This window comes from Zeus faber, assembly GCF_960531495.2.
Source record: "Zeus faber genome assembly, chromosome: 13".
NCBI lineage: Eukaryota > Metazoa > Chordata > Actinopteri > Zeiformes > Zeidae > Zeus > Zeus faber.
In genome coordinates this window covers 19035519-19058210 of record NC_137198.1, presented here as the reverse complement: position 1 = coordinate 19058210, position 22692 = coordinate 19035519, and the positions used below count along the sequence as shown (strand labels likewise).

The 22692-nt window shown below is 46.6% G+C and overlaps 1 protein-coding gene across 1 annotated transcript in view; it reads right to left on the bottom strand.

The window, feature by feature from the left end:
- Positions 1-22404, bottom strand: part of LOC307238897 (AT-rich interactive domain-containing protein 1B-like) — a gene marked incomplete at its 5' end in the record, with an annotated part of 172065 nt that extends 149661 nt beyond the window's left edge. The window contains 2 exon segments of the mRNA XM_080012051.1: positions 21187-21462; positions 21508-22404. Of these exon segments, the coding sequence (XP_079868177.1) occupies positions 21187-21462; positions 21508-22404 (1173 nt within the window).
- Positions 22405-22692: the final 288 nt, after the last annotated feature.

Genomic DNA, 22692 nt, shown 5'->3' with positions numbered 1-22692 from the left:
TAGTCCTGGATGGCACAAGGCAGCTAGGCATGAAGGCTGCTGCAATTGATGATGCATGAAATTATCCCAGGACGGAGAGTGAGAGAAGAGAGAGGAGAGAGATGAGAGAGAGAGAGAGAGGGAGGGAAAATTGACAGCTGTATAGAAGAATGAGGAGAGAACAACCCCGACAGGACGTTTCCAGCAGTCGAGACCTCTACTATTTCTGTGAGCGGCAGCAGTCACTCACTGTACTCGACGCCACGCATGTAATCGCCCATCCCTCCCTCCATAACTCCCTCCATCCCTCCCTCCATCACTCACTCCATCCCGCACCTCCATCCGCCAGGCAGCGCACTGTCAGCGTTTAACATGTCCATATTTTACAGCGCGTGCCCACACTCCACTTGCCTCCTTGCCAGACACATAGATATATACTGTATATATATTTAAGGAACTAACCCCCTCCAACACTCTGCTACACCCCTACATCGGTCGGAAGAAGCGACCGAGCACCGAGTTCCTCAGACATCATTAGGGAGGTGGCAGAGAAGGAGGTGAGGCGGGAGGGAGGGAGAGGCAGAGGGAGAAGAGGCTGCTTCATCTGTCTCAAGTGAGATTGGGGTCGCGGGGGGTCGTCTGAGCCTCCTTTCCCTCCGGCGAGGCGCAGACTGACTGAGAGAGCGGAAGCGGGGGGAAAAAAAAAAAAAGAGAAGAGAAGAAGAAATGTTGCGCGACAAAAAACGAGAAGCAGCGGACACGCCATTAGAGGAAGGAAAAACACGTTATGATGAATGTAAAAAGCTTGTTTGCCTGCGAACAGCGGAATGGAGGGCGGGAGGAGATGCGGTGGCCAGGCCGATTTCGCCAAAATCGATAACAAGGGGGCGAGGGCACTTCCCAAGATGGCCGTCATTAATGCTCACCGAGCAGCGTGACTGGGACTGAGAAAGTCTGGACGCAAAATGCTTTACCAAGTCCAAAACGTTTCCCAAGAGCTAGAATCTATTACAAAGGCGTTTTCTTTCGAATGTCATATTTCCCGCAGGCGTGTTAGGCTCCGTGTGGAAGACTGAGGACCTTCCCTACCCAGCGCGTTGCTCCGCCAAGGGCCTCCCGGCCAGGGAAGGGGAGGGGGGAGGAGGGCCAGCCGGCAGCTACTTCGTCTGAAGGGCCGCCGCGGAACGAGAGGAATGCGGCCCCTAAGCGTCCTCCTCCCGCCGAACAGACTCCCCCCTCACCTCCCTCTACACCCACAAACAACGTCCCATGGCCTCAACCATTACAGCTTGAAGAGATGCTGTTTCGCAACCAAGTTAAAAGGATACTCCAGCTCTGCATGCTTACTGCGTTAGCTCAGTGCATGGCCGCAGAGGGGATCAACTAGCCTAGCTTTGTGTGAAAGGAGGGAAATAAACCTTCTAGCATCTCGAAAGATGAGTTATTCAAAGCAATACATCTAACACCTTTATGACGGGCTAATGCATAAAGACAAGATCTTAGTTGTAAATACAGCTCTGTCCAGAACTAGTTTAAAAATGGAATTTCCTCCCCAAAACGGGACTTTCCCTTTAAAGGTGCAGTGTGTAGAATTTACGGAACAGACGTGGCAGAAATGGAATATAATATTCATAAGTATGTTTTAATTTGTGTATAATCCCATGAAAAAAAATTGTATTAGACCTTAGAATGAGCCATTTTTATCTACATAGGGATTGGGTACGCTTCACGGAGGCCACCATGTTGCACCGCCATGTTTCTTTGACCGTAGCCCAGAACGAACAAACCAACGCTGGCTCTAGAGAGGGACTTTCGAGTTTTTCACGAGCTTTGCGGCAAACATCCCTTCCACGGAGGCCCTCCATGTTGCACCTACATGGGGAGAGGTGTTCTGTTGGTTGACATCTGCAACCTCATCGCTAGATGCCACTACATTCTACACACTGCACCTTTAAAGAGGAGAGACAAATGGGGGACAAAGTTCCATCAATCCAAAGAGATAACTTCAGAGAACCTTCCGGCCTGTCCCACCTCCCCAACCCAGCAAATGGCCCCTAACCTACCAACAGCCGAGGCCCCATGTTCACCACTATTAAAAACGCAGACCGGCTTCCCTCTCTAATTCAAGGAAATCACCAGCCTGGCTAATAGGATGGTCTTGGAGGGGAACAGCGTTTATTTCCTTCTACTTCTGTTTCTTTTTTTTTTTTTCCTTCTTTTCGCGCAGCTTGGATAATTATGAACAAGGTCCCGTATCGCCGAGTGTGTTTATGAATTAGCAATGGTTATTCATGATATTGTGCTCAGAGTAGGGTGAAAACACATAAGTGAATGCTAAGCGAGTGGACCGACGGAAACGACACTAAAGGGTCCTGGGGGGGGTGGGGGGGGGGGGGGGGTGGAGGGGGCGTTGGGGTGTCGGAGGGCTTTCTCTGCCATCCATTAGTCTTCCCTGCAAGGCAAGGCTTAACGAGCTACGCAGGCTGCCTGCGAGGCCCGGACAATGAGGGAAAGAGGGTAAATTATGTGCACCGAGCCTCCGTCCGGCACAACAGCTCAATGAGCTCCCCATATACACGGAAGAAAAAAAATATGGGCAAAAAATAAAAATAAAAATATAACCTTCAGAGAAAGTCAAACCGGATTTTCTCTTTCGTTTGCATCTTTGGGGCTACACTCTACGCTCTACACACTACGACGCTGTGTGTTCGGGGAATACACAAAAAGTGCAGTTTGCGAGTTCTCAAGTTCGGCGTCACCTGCGGTGCATCTGCAGACGCTCCCTCGGAAAACAACAACAACAACAACAACAACAACAGCAAGGATTCAGGCTGCTTGTTTTGGAGCGCAGCCCAATCCGCTGGGGCGGAGCCATCCGTATTTCCTCCAGAGGGGGTGATCCATCACTTTAGTATGAAATAAATAAATAAGTAGGTACAACAAACATATCCTGACCTTCCCTCCTCGGGCGGATATTAGATGCTCATTAAAAGTCACCTGAAACAATTTGAACCAAATTGATTTCATTATCGGACTCGGCACGACACGCCAGGCCCCGGCGTCTGATAGCTCAGCGGGAAATTTACAAAGTTAATTAGAAAAAAATGGATTTTCATTTAATTTGAATTCCCCCCCCCCCGCCCTCCTCTCTCTCTGCAGCTTCCTCTGCACAGCCGTCATAAGGTGACACGCCGCGCGGTGATGCATGGAGCCGGGCGGTGGTGGAGGCGTTTAATGTGGGACCGGTGCACAGCGGGACGGAGGATTGATCACTTCAGGTGGAGGTGGTCAATTCAAATTCATAAGCAGCGACAGAGGAGTGTGTGTGTGTGTGTGTGTGTGTGTGTGTGTGTGCATGTGATTGAACGCAAAAGTTGTGTAAAGCTACTGTGTATAAAGCTCGAGCCTCATTTCAAACTCCCCAACCCCTTATACACCGTTCACACACACACACACCCACCCACCCACCCACCCACCCACCCACCCACCCACCCACACACACACACACACACACACACACACACACACACACACACACACACACACACACACACACACACACACACACACACACACACGCATTCATATGCACGCACTATTAGCATACTTGTCTCTAATTTCCCAGAGTTTCATGCTGCAGACGCCAGGCGGATTCTTTATTGTCCCCTTTTCATGTCTGGGAGCCCGGGACCCACACCCCCAACCCCAACCCCCACAACCTGCTGCAGACCTGGGTTCACTTTGTGGCCCCTGGAAATGGCTGGCAGTGACCCTGCCTCCCCCATTACAACCTCCTCCAGGTTCTCAGAGGGCCCCAGTCCCCCACCACCGCCCCCCCCCACACACACACACACACACACTCTCAATTTGGCCACCCTCTCTTTCTCCGCTGCTGGCCAGGCCTCCCATCTCCTGGGCCCTAACTGGGAATCAATCAGTCCAGGCCTGGCCAGGAGAACATGAGGTGGTGGTGGTGGTGGGGGGGGGGGGTGGGGGATCAATGAGAAACTCCAGGGCCGGTGGGAGCCCTGATGCATGGCCTGACTGCAGACACACACTGCTGGCTTTTTTTTCTCCGGCTGAACTCCAGAGCTCTCCCCGCCCCAGGGCTTACAGTGGAATGAACTGCACCGGGGGCCCCATATGAATACCATATGACTCGGTTAAATGGAGTGATATTTCCATTTAAAAGGGGCCTTAAATAGAGATGCGCGTGATTCAATTAGAGCATGAGCGGGGTCGAAAGTCTGTTTACATCGCCTCCAAAGGCCCGAAGCTTTTCCGTGCTCTTCCTTTTCTCCACTCCGCTCTATCTTTGCTTATTTGTCTCTCCCAAATTGAGTTTCTCTCTTTGTTCAGGAATAACTCATTAAGTTGTAGCGGGACCACACACACACACACACACACACACACACACACACACACACACACACACACACACACACACACACACACACACACACACACACACACACACACACACACAACACACACAACACACACACGCGCGCGAGATCTGGCCCGTGACACCGCGTGGCCAGATTAAGCACCTTGATCACGAGTTGTTTTACACAATACACCCCTGACCCGCCTTCACAGGCTGGGTTTTATTAAAGCCGAGACATATTAAAAGGGGCCGGACATATTTCCCAGGAGGGGCAAGGATCCTTTGGCTGCATCGTCAATCTCTTGGGGAACAATGTTTGTGTGTGATTGTGACTATCGAATTGTGCAGTGTTGTGCTTCATTCATGTGTACGTCATACCAGAACTACAATGACATACACTGATGTTTTCTGTTAGTCTAGGCTCTCTCTCACACGCGTTGCAAACAAAAATACTTTCAGCGAACACGTGTGTGAGCCGAGACAAAAAAAAAAAAAAAACGGTCTATTTTTCTCGTCGGCATATTTCTGTGAGCACGTGTGCACGCTCGCCCGGTACCATCTGTGTCCAGATGTTTTGCGAGCGGCGCTTGGCAGGCCTTCTGACGGGGCCCAGCGCCCCTTATTGATGGAGGGATCACAGGAGAGGCGGCGAGGCAGCGAGGCGGGGAGACAGCGAGGCAGCAGGACACTCCTCCCTCACGCCGCGGTCAGCCGGGAGGAGAGCGTTAGCGCCGCTTGACCCGGGCCAAATTGGCGTGGAAGAGGTTTTTCAAACGTTTTTGTGGAGACTCGGGGGATGGGATTTGCGCTACAGATGTAGCCGGCGTTCCCGGAGGCCCGGCTCGAGGCCCGGCAGCGGCAAAACCTCCCGCGGCTTCAGGTGCTGAAACCGCGGGAGGTTTTGCCGCTGCCGCGCCTCGAGAGCCGCGTCTGCCGAGCTCCGGAACCACGTGGTCCATGTCTAGACCAAGGCACGTCAAAGCACAGGCCCCGGGGCCACATCCGGCCCTTGAGAAAAGTTTATGTGGCCCGGTTTATAATATATTGTTCAATATATTGACACTAATAAATATACAGTATAATATTCTGGCCCGCAAAGACATTTTAAAATAACAATGATTAAATCATATTTTATAACTAAAGTTCTTTATGATTCCCTGTCTAACTGGGAGAGTTTGTTTTCCCCTTCATGTTCAACGCGGACCCCCCTAGAAGGAGACAACCTGGCCAGTGGTCCCCAGGAAATGTGGGAAACGCTTCCAATAGCTAGCACAACATATATAGGCTACATACTGTCTATAATACAGATAATATTATACAGATAATATACAGTATGTATAATACGCCACCTCAACATGCTGAGTGCTCCAAAACTTTCTGCCACCATCACCAAAAGGCATATGCCGTCTGCCTCTCCCTGACCCCACCCCCACCCCCCACCATGTGCCATCCCTCTCCCCTGGCTCCTGCCTTATGGAGTTATGGAGCATGGGGCCGACGTTTTTCATGGAGGCCAGACGCCCTTCCCCCGAGGCTTTGATCCGGAGAGTTCTATGTCATAAAGTCGTGCGGGGGTCGTCCGGGCAGGGCCATCTGGGCGGCAGGGTGCGCCGTAAGTGAAAGCAGATTGAACCGCCGGCTCTGGAACAGGGTTATCCCGGGCCGCCGGAACATGGACTCAGTGAGCAGCGTCCAGAACCTCCAGAGAAAGAGACGAATACGAGAAATGTCTGGAATACGAAAGAAGGGGTTGTGTGCCATTGAAGGATCCCTAGGGTGGTTGAAAGGCAGCATTAGTATATTACGAAGAAAAAAAACCAAAAAAAAAAAACGTACAACCAGGTACTAGAAAACCGAAAATGACAGTCCATGAATAAGCTCAAATTCCAGGAGGCAATATCGCTGCTGTCAAGTCTGTCACCCCCCACTCCCCCGCTGTCTCCCCCACACCCCTCTCTCTCTTCCCCTCACTCTCTCTCTCTCCTCCATCCCCTATACAAATTATCTATGCCAGGGGCTGAATGTATTCATATCATTCTGTTTACTTTATTACTCCACTTTCATTCTCCTCTTTTCCCCACATTTGTTTACAAGAATAAGAGCCCGCTCCGACAGAATTATCCCTATGCACAACAAAATAAATCACAGCACTCGCGCATGCACCCATCATTCACATTCAAAGAGCAGCACTAAATTATAGATGGCCCCTTTCTCCCCGAATATGCATTTCATTAGCATTTCCTTTGCCTGTTGTGGTTTTTTTTTGCGTGTCTAAATGTGTGTGTTTGGGCCAATTGAAGTGTGTGTCTGTAACTCTGTGTGTGTGTGTGTGCGCGCGCGCATGCGCGCGTTTGGAATGGGAGCAAGTTCACACGGAAAAGCAGGACGCGTCCCCCTTCCCAGGCCTAATTTAAGATTCAATTACAATACTCTTTAAAAAGCGCCGACTTCGCAATTAATTATTTTAAGATTAGGCTGACAGTAATGGGCCTCCCACTGACGCCAGCCGGCGCAGAGACCAGTCGCTACAGCGCTCTCTCTCTCTCTCTCGCTCCCTCTGTCTATCTGTTCTCCCCTCTTGCTCTCTCTCTTTCCCTGTCTTCTATACATTTCCTTCACTTTTCTCTATCCTCAAGCCAATCATCCCTCTCTCTCGCTCTCACTCCCCCTCTCTCTCGCTCACTCCCCCTCTCTCTCACTCACTCCGTCCCGAGAACATTGACTCCTCTATCCGCTCTCTTGTCTTCGTTTTTCTCTTCATCCTTCACCGTTTTGCTCTCTCTGTCTCTCGCTCCGTCAGAATCAGAAATCAGTATCAGTTTATTCCGCCAGGCACATTTACATATACCAGGAATTTGTTCTGGGGAGGTTTGGCGCGTTTGCTCTCTCTCTCTCCCTCTCCCTCTCCCTCTCTCTCTCTCTCTCTCTCTCTCTCTCTCTCTCTCTCTCTCTCTCTCTCTCTCTCTCTCTCTCTCTCTCTCTCTCTCTCCTTGGCGGTTGGCATTCGATTGATATTGCGTCGGTACGGCGGGCAGCTTTTTACGAGCCACCAGGGCCTTCTCCCGCGTCAGGGCACTGACGGATGGGCCCCGCGACGACGTGCGTGCACACGCACGTCGCTTCCGGCTGGAGAATGAAAGCGGGGAAAAAAAACTCCCACCGCCATCCTCTAGACGCTGTTGATTGGAGCGAAGCGAAGCGATTTTCTTGTTCGTTTCCGTTCTTCCGTCCCCGCTGCCTTTCCTTCCATCTCATCACTTTTTTTTCTTTACTGGATTCGGAAATGAATGTCGTCATCCGTACCGCACCGACGCCAACGCACACACACCCGTAGGGAGGACCTCAGCCTGAACTACGCCCCCCCATAACCACCACAAGAAGAACATTCTTTATTCGTCACACAGCACAACACATGAACCCATGTGGTGACAGCAAACAACACACATGCCACAAATGGTGGCCGGTGAAACTTGTTCTCTGCTTTTAAGCCATCCCGTCTTGTCCTTCCTCCGGGGGGCAGCAGCCAGGAGCAGTGAGCAGCGTACAGCGATGCGCCCGGGGACCAAACGTTATTGGTGGAGGTCCTTACCGATGTTATATGGAGGGAACTCCATGTGAGCACAGGGAGAACATGCAAATTCCACACACAAAGGCGCCTAATGGGGAGATAACCCACCTGGGCACAGTGCCAACAGCGCCCCAGGCGGTAATCGAACCCAGGACCTTCTTGCTTTGAGGCAGCAGTGCAAGCACCGTGCCACCGTGCCATAATCACTTGCACCACCACCAGCTCCAGCGTCTATTCTAGTTGATTCTGTTCATTTGAATATTTGATATGTAAGCTGCCGGAAAGGAAATGTCAGCAGGAGGGGAAGGGCACGGGTGTACTGCGAGTGCAGAGGGAGGGAGGGAGGAAGAGAGGGAGAGAGGAGAGAGAGAGAGAGAGAGAGAGAGAGAGAGAGAGAGAGAGAGAGAGACAGACAGACAGCCAGAATGACAGCCAGACAGACAGACGGGGGGGGGGGGGGACACTACAGGTAATGGTTTCCGGCACAACCCCCCACCCCCTTAGTGTAGACTTCCCCCCACACCACCACTGCTAATCCCCGCTGAGGACGAGTGCCCGTGTGATGGAGCCAGCGAGACGGCTCCGGCAGAAGATACATGGGTAACTAAACAGACAAGAGCACGAACACACACCCACATCCACACACACACACACGCACGCAAAAAGACGAGCCACTTGTTCGACTAGTGGTATGGAAAATAGGCCCTCCCATGCACAATTGACTTCTTACACATAGTATTCTCCACAAACCATCCTTTTACAAGGCAAGGCAATTTCGGTTGGGGGAGGTATGGGGAGGGGCGGGGGTCTAACACTCTTAAAAGCAGCAGTGGAAAAACACCTTAAAAATGTCCTCTGTCCGTATAGAATTGTAAAAAATGCTGTAATTTCCTTCACGGCTGGATCTAACATTGGATGCTTCCTTTTCCATTCCCGTGTTGTTTGGATATTGCTTTATTGACCCGCGTGCATCTCCACGAGGCCCTGCGTCTCCCGCCCAAACTCCCCCACCTCCCTATCCCTTCCCCGTGTGTTAAAGTTGCTCATTTCCCCCTGCCGTCCCTCCCACTCAGTGCCCTTTCATTTCCATCACTCTCCCAGCTAGTGGCACCCACAGGACCACAGAACTGAGGCAATTTCAGCCTGGAAATGATGATGTCGGGAGGTAAATAAATCAAGCGCGCCTAATATAAGCGAGAGGGAACGAGAGAGATTGAGGGGGATGGAGAGAGGGGAGAAAGAGAGAGAGAGAGAGAAAAACCGGAGCAGAGGGGAAAAGGAAACAAAAAGAGAGAGTCAGAGAGCAGGTTCCCTCGGCTTGATGTCCTTGAATTCGTCCTTCGTGTTGGCGCGTGGCTGAAATACTGCACATCAGCGTTTTTATTTTTCATTTTTTCGACTCATTGGCCCCCAATTAGGAGAAAAAGAGATCAGGAAAGGTTTATCAGGGCCTGGTTGGTCTGGCTTGGCATTTCAGGGCTTCCGTCCTTCAGGCCTTTGTCTCCAGACAGGAAGCGGCATCGGATCAGGGGTCAAAAAGCCGACAAGGGCAGCTGCCCACCATCGACGCCCGCGGGCCCACACAGGAGTCTCCACTTTTCTAAACCGCAGTGAGAGAATGCCTGTGCATACCCACCCGTACCGCATCATCAGATTCTTGCCAATTTCCAGCCCTAGTACGAACCAACAAATAACCCCTTTCGTCCCCGTCTCACTCATACATGTGGATTGTCATCGATACCTAAAGCTCTGACACACAAATCTCTGCCCTCCAACCCCGGTGGCACCCCCAGCCCCCCAACCCCCTGGAGAACATGGGTCAGATTGCCCTCCAGTGATCCGCACCCTCTCAGCTGTTAATTACCGCTAATTGGCCCCGCTCCTTTTTTTTTCCGCCGGTGCTCTGCTATAATAGAACCATTCATCTTTAGTGCTTAATGAGTAGGCACTGTAGTCGCCGGCCAAGGTCACCCACAACTAACTACCAAAAGACAAGGAGAGGGAGTGTGAGAGCACCACGTGCAAACGGCGGGGAAGGGAAGATGTAGAGAGGGAGGAAAAGGAAGAGAGAAAAAAGCGATCGCCGTGTTTACCCCTTTGCTTTTTGGGTTAATGCGTTAGTGTAAAGGCCCGGCGGGAACCACAACACATACACAGAGAGGGAAACTTCCAGACAAAAACCGGCTGAGCTATGGAGGCAAACGTCCCCAGCACAGAATCGAGATGCTCAAGCCATGCAATTGAGTTTGCTCTCGGGAGGTAAAACAACGACCAGCTTGGTTCGGTAATCAACATATTATCGCCCGATCGAGCGAAGTTGGGACTCTCAGCAGAAATGCCATCCAGGTAGCGAACCGACTTAACTTTGGTTGAACCAACATTTGGCCTGAATAATTCATAAATAATTTATTGACAGAATTGTGCTTGTGCCAACCACAGATGCATGGGCCAAACATTACTACAACATACGGTATGCCAACGTTGACCCAGCGTTCCTCATTGGCAGGTTCCTCTTTAAAAACATCATTTTGTGAAGTTGACCCTGTCAAAACGACAGAATCTTCAATATCCATATACAGTATATCAAGCATCACAGATACCCCGCTGCATATGAAAATAACCACACTGTTGTCTTTCAGTGCAATCCGACTTCAATTGTTGGCAAATTGCTGCCGGCATTGGACTGGAGCCTGCATATTTTTGCAAATTTCATAATCCTGTAAATAGCTTAGTTGCGATATGAATCAATCTAGTCAGGTTTACTCTGAACTGATTCATTAGATCGAACAGGGTAGAGATTGTTGAATGTGTTCAGCCAAGTTGGGTCACTGTTTCTTATGAATGAACACGTAGGATCACTTCCACCAGGGTTGCCCGCCTTAAATTTGCAATTACACTCAAGTGCCTGACTGATTTTCACTGATAAATCACATTTTACTGACAGCGTTGAAAATAGTAAAGCACGCCTGCCGTTGTCCAGGCGGACTGGAAAGAACAACTTGAACGGAGGATGTTTGTTCTCGTCTTTATATTCTAACTCCATCTCACACTAACCAGAATGAGGTGAATAACTAGAATGAGTTTACAAGACTATTTCGTCAGTCGAGATATGCAGAGGACGTCGAGTGGTGCTGGGAGAATGTCACCACAGGTGTGTCTAAGGCAGCGTCTTATTCGAAGAGGAAATGAGAACTTTATGGAGGACGAGTGACACACTGTAAGTTTGGTAACTTTGTAGTAACTTGCAGTCGTTGATTGTGGTTCAAGACTCTGGGTCTTACTGGGTCTGTGTTGATAGAGGTCTGGTTGTGATGGGGTGACCCGAGACATATTTTGAATTCCGGGTGTGAACAGGGTGTGTCGGGCCGAGCATTTGAGGTTCTCCTGCAATGTCTTTGTTCGTTGTTTCAATTACAATGCGAGCGACCAAGTTCAAGTTCAAATTCAGAGATTATTTGTCACATACATACACATACGGTCGTACGTATATGCAGTGAAATGTCATGACACCCGGTGATTATGCACAAGCTCTATAAGCTCGAAAAATACTCAAATGTGCGTAATCGACACGCGGTGCTTGCACGGGCGACCGCAAGGGGCGGCGCCAAAATCACGACCATGTGATCCAAACGGGTTTTAGCGATTGGCTGGGCAGGGCTTTGTTTATGAATGGGACAGTCTTCATGGATTATGTAAATGGTGTATTCCGCACTCCGCTCTGGCGCCATTAGCAGTAACCTTGGAGTGTTAAGCCAACACAACACGCACACACACACAAAGAGGTAATCAATGGCATCATCTGGGCAACTCAGCAGTGAAAATATTTTCATGTGGATATTGATACCTAGGATATATTGATTTCCTACAGAAACATTTTCCTATCTAGACACATCTTGAATTTGCAAAATGTAAAAAACAGAAGGAAAATAACAATAATATAGAGCAGATGTAATGCAAGAAAAATACAAGAAAATAAAGATTTCCTGAACCAAGCAGCTGTCCATACACTTTCAGTGACTATATTTTTATATTACACATTTACATGGGCCATTGCAAATGATCCACACATGCATTGTATATCCCCATGTGCACTGGGCATTTGGGTAGGGGATTCAGCCTGGAGGCTGCACGCTCAAATGACTGTGTTATAATTGTTGTAAATGAGGAGGTGTTTGGGCCAGGAGTGACCGCCGGCCTCCTGTTGAGATCGCTGCCATCACCAATCACCAATAGCTACATTCACATTATCCATTTACACACACACACACACACACACACACGCACACGCACGCGCACACGCACACGCACACATGCACACGCACAGTAAATAGGTAGGATGGTGTTAGGGGCAGCAGAACAACCATTCAGTGTAGCGTATAAATATTAGATAAGATGTGCTGGCTGTCTAAATACCTCTAGACTGTCTGCCCGTCCCTGGGGGAGGGCACGGCTACTGAGAAACCCACAGAGAGAGAGAGAGAGAGAGAGAGAGAGAGAGAGAGAGAGAGATGCTAAGACAGAGCAAAGGGCAGGAGAGGATACATCAGAATCAGAAGAGAAGAAAATAAAGGGAATAAAATAATTTAAAATAAAATAGAATAAAAAGTGCGGTAAAAATAAATGACAACTACAATTTGTCAAACATTTTGTTACAAATAGTCAGCTATATAAAAATATAGGAATAAACAAATACAAATACATTTATAAAGAAAACAGAATATACATTATCCATTATAAAATACAATAAAACAGATAAGAACTAAAAACATTTGGATGAAAGTAGGATAAAGAGTTTGAGCTGTCATAATTATTTCATTATTACATCATTTTGTAAAAATCGTCAGATTCCACAATCATGCATTTCAATCCGAATTTAAGGGGATTTTTAAGCCGATTTTAGAAACAGCACAACAAATAGAATATGAATAAGGGGGTTGAAGCAAATTAACTGTCTGCTAAAATTATTAATTTGCGATGTTCAATGTGACAAAATAGCTCTTCTGCAATAGTGGGGATGTAAAAAAAAAGAAAAGAGACAATTAAATTGTTAATTGCAATAATTTGTGTGACAATTAATCCTCAACTAAAATGTCATGATCGTGACTGCTTTAATGAGAGTAAAAGAGAGAGACAGCACGGGCGCCACAACTGGACGGACTGATGCTAAAAAAATAAAAATAAAATAATAATAAATATAGCTGCAGGCTGTCCAGTTTAGTCATGTTAGGTCTACCCATCTATCTATCTATCTATCTATCTATCTATCTATCTATCTATCCATCAGTGACGGAAGTTGACGTTTGGTCTCGTGTGGGGCAATAATGACGTATTTATGGAGGCTTTAGAAGGGAAGTTTTATCTTAGTGGCGACGCCTTTCTGCGGATTCAATTTCCGATAGGTTACGTTTCCATGAAATACGAAAAACGTTGACGTCTTCCCGGGAGTAATTTCAACTTCACGGGTTCTAGTTTTCCTGACGCGTTCCAAGCCCACAAACGCATCATTCGTTCCCGCCTTCGAGTGGACTCGACTCGACGTTGTCACGAGTTTCTATGGATTAATGTTTTTCCGTGTTTTTCGCGAATCCGGAAAAGTAAGGAGGACCACAACGCCGCGTCTAACGCCGTGTAATATCGTACATAAACACACACATACACGCCTAGTTTGAAACCTCTAAATCACTGTAGAGCGACTGACTCTACACGACGCACCGTGTACCACGCAAATGGACGTTCAGAACCACAGCCTGCCCGTTTATAGTACGCTGCATGATGACGTCATAAAGCGTCTTACTCTAAATCTCGTTCGTTCCATTATTTGTCGAACGTTGGCGTGTCGGCGAAGCACAAGCGTGAGGCTACTTTGGGTCAAATTTCGTGGGTTTTCCACTCATTTCTGCTCCGTATGTCGATAGATATGGATGAAACTTGAACCACGAGGTGTTTGCGACGTCCCGGTTAGAACGACACCTCTACCATGTCCTGTTCTGTTCTGGACAAGTTTTAGCCTGAAAAAATTCTGAGGAAAATAAGCTGCGGGCTGGAGCACTAATAATGCAAATCAAGGAAGATAAGATGGAAAGAAATCAGGAAGGAAGGAAGGAAGTAAAGGAAAGAAAAGAAAAAAAGAAAAAGAGTGGGAGCAAACCCATTGCCCTAGGTTGCGTTGGGCAGCTCCTCGTGGCTAATTAGAATATCAGAAGGTCGGCGGGGGTGGGGGGGTCACCGCAGCACCCGACACTATGAAACCTGGCCGCCCGCCAAACACACACATAAACACACGCTGCTAGAGGGGGAAACCGAGTAATCTATATCTGTGTGTGTATGTGTGTGTGTGTGTGTGTGTGTGTGTGTGTGTGTGTGTGTGTGTGTGTGTGTGTGTGTGTGTGTGTGTGAACCTGACAGCCGTTCATAAACACGTCTTTCCCAAGACTGAAGGAAACGCTACGCCCATGCTGGGATGTTTACTGTGTTGACATTTGACAGGGTTCAGATAGGCTCTCTCCCTCTCTCTCTCTCTCTCTCTCTCTCTCTCTGAAGACAGCAAGGCCCATGCCTCAAAAGTCACCACCCCTCCATGTGACCAACTTCAAATAACATTGCCACACTTCCAGACAACTCTGTCCTTCCCGCATGCTCTATATATTTATCTATCTAATATCTATCTATCTATTAATCATATATCTATTTATCTAACATCTATTAATCTACCTAATATCTATTTATCTATCTAATATCTATCTATGAATCATATATCTATTTATCTAACGTCTATTAATCTACCTAATATCTATTTATCTATCTAATATCTATCTATCTAATATCTATCCATCTAATACATATCTATCTATCTAATATCTATCTAATATCTATCCATCTAATATATATTTATCTATCTAATATCTATCTATTAATCTAATATTTATCTGTCTATCTAATATCTATCGATCTATCTATCATCTAATAGTTATCTATCTAACATCTATCTATCTATCTATCCATCTATCTATCTGTTATAAGCTCTCTCTCTCTCTCTCTCTATCTATCTACAGTATAATTGATCCTTCTCTCTCTATGTTATCTATCTATCTATCTATCTATCTATCGATAGATCTGTCTATGTAATTATCTATCTATCTCGCTATATTATGATCTCCCTCTCTCTATCTTTCTATCTCTCTGTTATTATCTATTGATCTATCTATCTATCAATTGATCTATCTCTCTATATTATAATCGATCTCTCTCTCTATGTGATTATCTATTTGTCTATATATCTATATTATAATCTCTCTCTCTCTCTCTATCATCTATCTATCTCTGTATCTATATTATAATCTATCTCTCTCCATCTGTTATTATCTATCTGTCTATCTACCTACAGTATGTTATTATCTATCCATCTATATTATAATCTATCTATCTCTCTCTCTCGATATATATATCTATCTCTCGATGTTATTATCCATATTATAATCTATCTCTTTGTCTCTCGATCTATCTATCTATTATCTATATTATAATCTATCTCTCTATATCTATCTATCTATCTATTTCCAGTTGATCTCTTTCTCCCCTTTCCCTCCATCCCGACGAGCCTCCATAAGACGAGGCTGAGAAAGAGCCGACAGTCCAACAATGAGCCCCCGCCGCAATTAAAGCCCTTTCTCCAGGACCCCGACGCATCCACCTCCGACTCGGGGTTGGGTTGTCGGGAGTGCTCGGCAGGGCCCCACGAAAAGCTGCAATTATTTTATTAGCACTCTAATTACGAGCACCTCCGATGATTCAGTTGGTCAGTTACTTCTTTCATTTTCTTTTTTTTGGTTTTGTTTGTTTTTAAATGTGAATTAATTGGCATTTTGTGAAACCGCAGGCAGTCCCGGGGCAACCCCCGGCTGCCAATTACCTTACCGAGTTCTGCGTTTCATCCGGAGGAAGATGAAAAATGCCGCGCGGGGCCCTTATCGTCCGCAACAGAGCAAATTAAAATTTCACTCTAGCGTTGATAATCAGTGGCTAGCCAGGATGGTGGGAGATGTAAACAAAGCGGCGTAAACAAACGTGATGGGTGGGACGTAGACAGAGAGAGCGAGAGCGAGAGGCATGGGTGGGTGAGACGGCTAAGTGCTGACGAGGCAGCTTCTACGAGCACCTGCCCGTGCGCGCACACACACACACACACACACACACACACACACACACACACACACACACACACACACACACACACACACACACACACACACACACACACACACACACACACACACACTTCATATATGGAGATACTCTGAACAAAACACACCTGTATACCCCTGCATTAGGCCTACTAATCTATCTGAAAAAAGATATAAATGTATATTCTAAAAATGCCTTCATCCACTAGAAAAACACACACACACAGGCCAAGGCGATGTTGACAAAATCAAATATCACAATATTTTTGACAATATTTTTTTACCTTGATATTGACAATTTGACAATATTTTGTGGATGACTATTGGTGCTTTCATAAGATATTTAAACAAAAAATCTTGGGTAAATCATATAAAAAGGATATATCTCCAAACCACCCACCCACCCACCCACCCACCCACACACACACACACACACACACACACACACACACACACACACACACACACACACACACACACACACACACACACACACACACACACACACACACACACACCTGTACTGGTATCAAAGTGCGGTCTGAGTAAATACACCTAGTGTATAAGTGAGGACCCATTTTCCTGGTGCACTTCCAAACCAAAATAAATCAATTTGGAGACCGGACATCACAAATATAGTAAAACACACACACACACACACACACATTCCTGTATTTGTATCAAAGTCGGTTTCGAGTAAAGACTCCTGGCAAGTGGGGACGCATATTTCTGGTGCACTTCTAAAGCAGAAATGTTTTAATTCCAAGGCCGGTCCTCACAAGTACAGAAACACACACACACACACACACACACACACACACACACACACACCTGTGCCTGCTCTTGCCGATGGGGCTGGGTAGGCTCGACCGTAGTTGCCCGACGCAAAGCATGCACCATAAATTACGTTCCGGCAGCCGGAGTCGAGCCCATCACTATGCACGAGGCTCCCTGAGATCGCTGCATAATACAATGTGACATTGATGCATCGCTCCCATTATAAAGTCTTTGTTCATATCACACTAATAATTCATAAGAGAGAAATGTAAACAGTATGCGGCGCGCGGCTCTGCAAGCAGGGATCATTTCAAGGTAAGCACATTACCGATGCTGGGATCTGGTTCACTCTTTGATACGGATAACTAGGAGCTTGTATATCGCTTTTATAACATCGGAAAATATAAAAAGCAAAAACTCAGAGCTATGAACTAGTGGGAAATTAGAAGGATATTACAGATGTTGTTTTTTTTTTTTTTTACTTTATTAGGTTAGATTTTAAATTAATTGTTGCTGGAATTATCTAAGCAGCAAGGCTGTGTTTTCTAACTTGCTGGGCCCTCGTAATTATCCACACTAATTACTTATATTGTTTCCAGTGTGTGTGTGTGTGTGTGTGTGTGTGTGTGTGTGTGTGTGTGTGTGTGTGTGTGTGTGTGTGTATGTGTGGGTGTGTGTGTGTGTGCGTGCGTGTGAATTCTGATTACACTTGTAAACTAATCCATTTTGACACACAAGCTATGAGGTAAATCTAAATTGATCATCATAATTGTACGCAAGATATTGTGTCTTGAATAACGCTATTGAGTATTGCCACTACAGCCGTGATAGCAAGCTTACATCCAGCTTTTAAAACATCTCTCACAGTGCCCCGGCTTTGCTGAGCGCTTTGCTGAGCGCTTTCAACGCGCGTTCAGACAAAAAGAAGACTCGTGCTGACAGAATATGAACAATGCGTCCTGCTCTTCTCCCATTTCTGCAGCAAATAGGCTGCGTGATTTAAAAACAAAACAAAAAAAGACAGCAGCGTTCGGAGGAGGCATACCTGTGATTTATGCATATACACGCACATTCGAACACACACACACGCACACGCACATGCGCAAACACACATACACACACACACACACACACACACACACACACACACACACACACTAACAAACTCAGTGGTTGGCCCTGTCATTTTGGTGAGCGGCCAGACAAGTGAGTGACGGGAGAGAGAAAAAAGAATCCCTATCATTGTAAATGAAGCGCACTCGTTTCGCACACAGCTTGCTCCTGAAGAGAGGCAGTGGGGAGGGAAATTGAATTTGAAAAGTGAAAAGGTGGCGGCGGTGGGGGTGGAGGTGGTGGGGGAGCGGGGGGGGGGGGGGTGAAGGGGGGCTGTACCAACAGGTGACAGAGGCGTGCTCCGACCGAGTGCACTCTGGAGTGGAGCGCGGGCGAATCACAGGGCCAATTTGGGGGCCGTATTATGCACTGCGCCCTTCGCTCCCTCCCGTTTCTCGCTACGGCCTGTTGGTGCACTGGTGAGCTGCGGCCGTCACTATGCACTATGAATTAAACATCAGGCCTTGGTAGCACGGTACACCCATGGCTAAAATGCTGGAAGTTGTACATACATATATTATACTATTACTATTATATATACTATAATATTATTATAAATATATATATATATATATATGTGTGGTGGTTCATTTTTTCTCTCAAGGAGTAAATGCATGGCTCATATATATATATATATATATATATATATATATATATACACGCACGCACGCACGCACGCACGCACGCACACACACACACACACACACACACACACACACACACACACACACACACACACACACACACACACACACACTGTATAGACAGTGTATGAGCCATTCATTTACAAAAAAACTAAAAAAATTACAAACAATGCAATGCAAAAACATAAGTATGAAAATATAAAAAACTACAACAATAGAATTGAATAGAAATAATAGAATAGGTGGAAAGAATATCATAGAAAAGAATAGAATAGAATAGAACAGCATAGTATAGAATAGAATAGAATAGAACAGCATAGTATAGAATAGAATAAAATAGAATGAAAATAATAGAATAGAATAAAATACAATAGAATGGTATAGTATAGAAGAGAATAGGATAGCTATAACGGAAAGAATAGTGTAGAATAGAATAGAAATCAAAGAATAGCTAGAAAGAATAGAATAGAACAGGATATAATAGAATAGAATAGCATAGCATTGCATAGAATAGAATAGATAGAATACAATAGAATTTTCCACACTCATATAAATCAGTATTTTGTACAATGTTAATATATGACTGTGTTAAGTGGAATGCTGTGAAAGGATCTTTTTCAAAATGACCTAACATAGGTCTGTTTTTAAAACCAATACACTCCCGTGGTGTGTCTCTGTGATTGTGATTACTATTTTTTTAAAGGACACGGCAGGTTCTTTTCATTCCTTTGTACCATATTAAAGGTGGTTCATTTCGCTAAAATCAGCATCGCCGCAGCACACCCACACGTCAGCGGGTATTCCATTTCCCCCGGCATCCGAAGATTGCCTTTGATTGAAACAATGTCGGCTAATGAATTGCTTTTGTTTGCGAGAGGCTTGACAGCAAGATATGTTCAACCACCTTCACCCTCCAGTCCTCCAGATGTGCAATACAGCAGCGCGCATAATTCACTGCATCAAAATCACACCGCGGACAGCGCTGTTGTGGCGTTGTTGTTGGACCGTGTGTTTTCAGCGAGGGGAGCTGCTCCTGCCCTTGGCTGTAGGTCTGCACACTTTTCACATGAATAGAGAGAGCTTTTAGTAGGCTGCCCAGTGGGGGCAATGGGAGCCAATCAGATGGCAGAGTGGATGTCAACTGGGAGCCAATCAGATGGCAGAGTGAATGTCAACTGGGAGCCAATCAGATGGCAGAGTGGATATCAACTGGGAGCCAATCAGAAGGCAGAGTGGATGTCAACTGGGAGCCAATCAGAAGGCAGAGTGGATGTCAACTGGGAGCCAATCAGAAGGCAGATTGGATGTCAACTGAGAGCCAATCAGAAGACAGAGTGGACGGCAACCGGGGGCCAATCAGAAGGCAGAGCGGATGTCAACTGGGAGCCAATCAGAAGGCAGAGTGGATGTCAACTTGGGAGCTAGCCTCTAAAGAGAATTGCAGCCAGTTTACCTCCACTGTTCAAACCTAGGAGCTGACTGCAGGGAAACAGGCACACAGACACACAGACACAGGGGTTCACCTCCCTTCATGATCCCGAAAATTATTTATTTATATTTGTGATATATTTATATGTTATATATTTGTTCAATATTTATTATATATACATATATTATAATATATATATATATATATGGAATTAATGAAAACTTTTTAGAAAATGTATTATTCTATTTAATTCCATATTGTAGTTTTGCCAAAATGTAGATCATATTCTTATGGTGCAAATGGAAATTTTAGCAATTTGAAAAATGTGTTCTCTGTGTGAGAGAGTGCATGGTTCTGGATATATATATATATGTGTGTATACTGTGTATATATTTATTTATTTATTTATTTATATGTGTGTGTGTGTGTGTGTGTGTGTGTGTGTGTGTGTGTATATATATATATATATATATATATATATATATATATATATATATATATATATATATATATATATATGTGTGTGTGTGTGTGTGTGTGTGTGTGTGTGTGTATACATATACTGTATCAAGGCCTTGTGTTTTATTTGACTTTATTTGAATTTGATTCATTTTTTAACCTTGTAATTATTCTATATAAGTATACTGTGTGTACAAGAGAGCCTCAGCCACAGTGCTGTCCTCTACACAGGGCGTTTTGCAACGTGTCTGATACCACGTAGGCTAAGGGCACATTTACCCAACAATTAATAACAGTGTTTAATTTACAGATAATAATAATTATGATGTTCTACAAGATCGGCTTTGTGTTTGTATCCTATTTAGCATTTATTTTTTATATAAATGCCCTTTTACCATATCATAGTCAGAAATACATGCAATGGTTTAAGCAGATGGTGCCTGTATGTTTTTTTCTGAAAATTACTTTGACAAAAATATTGTCATAATTGATACCTTTCTGATATTACATAATGTGTATACGCACTCCACTGGATCCAATGTGCATATAGTGTCCATACCAAACGAAACACAGTTGCCCTGCACACTAGATGTTATACCCTCAGTGAGTTGAGATGTAGGTGTGAACTTTCCATAAACTATAGGCTTTACCTGTGTCCTGCCGAGGCCTGGTCCCCCGTTGCCTGCAGCCATGGAGTGGGTCTGGTTCCTCTGCCCTCCCCAGCTGTGGACCCCGTACTGGGAAGCCATGTCCTTCCCAAGGCCCATGCCAGCCTGCTGCTGATGCTGCTGGGCCGTGGGGCCACTGTAGTCTTGGTGATAGCCGCTTCCATAACCCCTCATCATGGGACTGGGGGACGTCAGCAGCTGGTTGAGGGTGGGGGTGGCCCCCGAGGGATGCTGCTGCTGCTGCTGCTGCTGCTGCTGCTGCTGCTGCTGCTGCTGCTGCTGAAGCTGCTGCTGCTGCTGAAGCTGCTGCTGCTGCTGCTGAGTCTGTCCGGGGAACCTCTGGAAGGCCCCTGGGGGACCCTTCCCATGGCCAGGTGAGGAGCCGCTGCTCCCCATCATCATGTTGCCTGGCTGCCTGGAGATCATGGAGTAGGCAGGGCCACCGTAGCCCGCACGGTAGGCGGCGGGGTAGTGGTTATACTGGCTGCTGCCGTTGTTGTTGTACCCCGCTTCTGAAGAGTTGTCCATCACACCCATCCCTCCACCGCCTTGCTGCTGCTGCTCGTAACAGGGCCTTGAGGGGTAATAGTTGTTGTTAAATTCGGAGTTGTTGTTGCTGTTGTTGGGGCCACCCCCCGCTGGCCCCAAGTTGGGGTCGCCGTACCTGGTCCCCATCATCCTGTCCGCGGGTTTACGGGTGAGACCCGCGACCCCGTCACCTTTCCCCGGCATCTGCTCCCCAGCCCCAGCCAGGAGGTTCTCCTTGCCGCCGTGGTGCTGCTGGTTCTCCGCCGCCCCGTCTGGCCCACCGCTGTCCAGGTTGTTGCCCTGGACGTGTGCGCGCTGCTGATGCGGGGGACAGGGGCCGAAGTGCGGATGATGCTGCGGCTGCGGGGCTTCTCCGCCGCCCGCATACTTCATCTTAGCGGCGGAACTGGCGGTGGAATTGGCGGTTAGACCGTTGCCGCCGCCGCCGCCGCCGTCCCTGTCGCGAGAGTCCGAGTTGTGGTTGACCGAAGTTGGGTGAACCGCGTTCCGGTGGTGGTGGTCCACATGGTTCAGGGTCCCATCTCCCGCTCCGGCTCCGGTCCGCGGCGCGGTGCCTCCTTTCCCCGAACCGAGCTCCTGACCCAAGCCCCCGGACAATTTCTTGTTTTTATTGTTATTTCTGGTCGGAGCCGATACAACTTGGGCAGCCATGGCCACTACATCTCACGCTGGGGGTGACACAAACTCCGCCAAAAATTAAAAATTACAAATAAAAAGATTTTTAAAAAAATTAAAAAAAACACCAGATGAGCAGAGCCGGTGGGGGGAAAAAACAAAGAGAGAGAGAGAGAGAGAGAGAAAAAACCAGAATAGATAGAACCAAAAAATAAACAAGAGAAAAGAACTAAGAGGAAAAAACAGAGTAAGTAGATGGAGGAAAAAAAACACCGACTATATTGAAGGGAAGGGGAAAAAAAAAAGAGTAAAAACGGAGCTTTT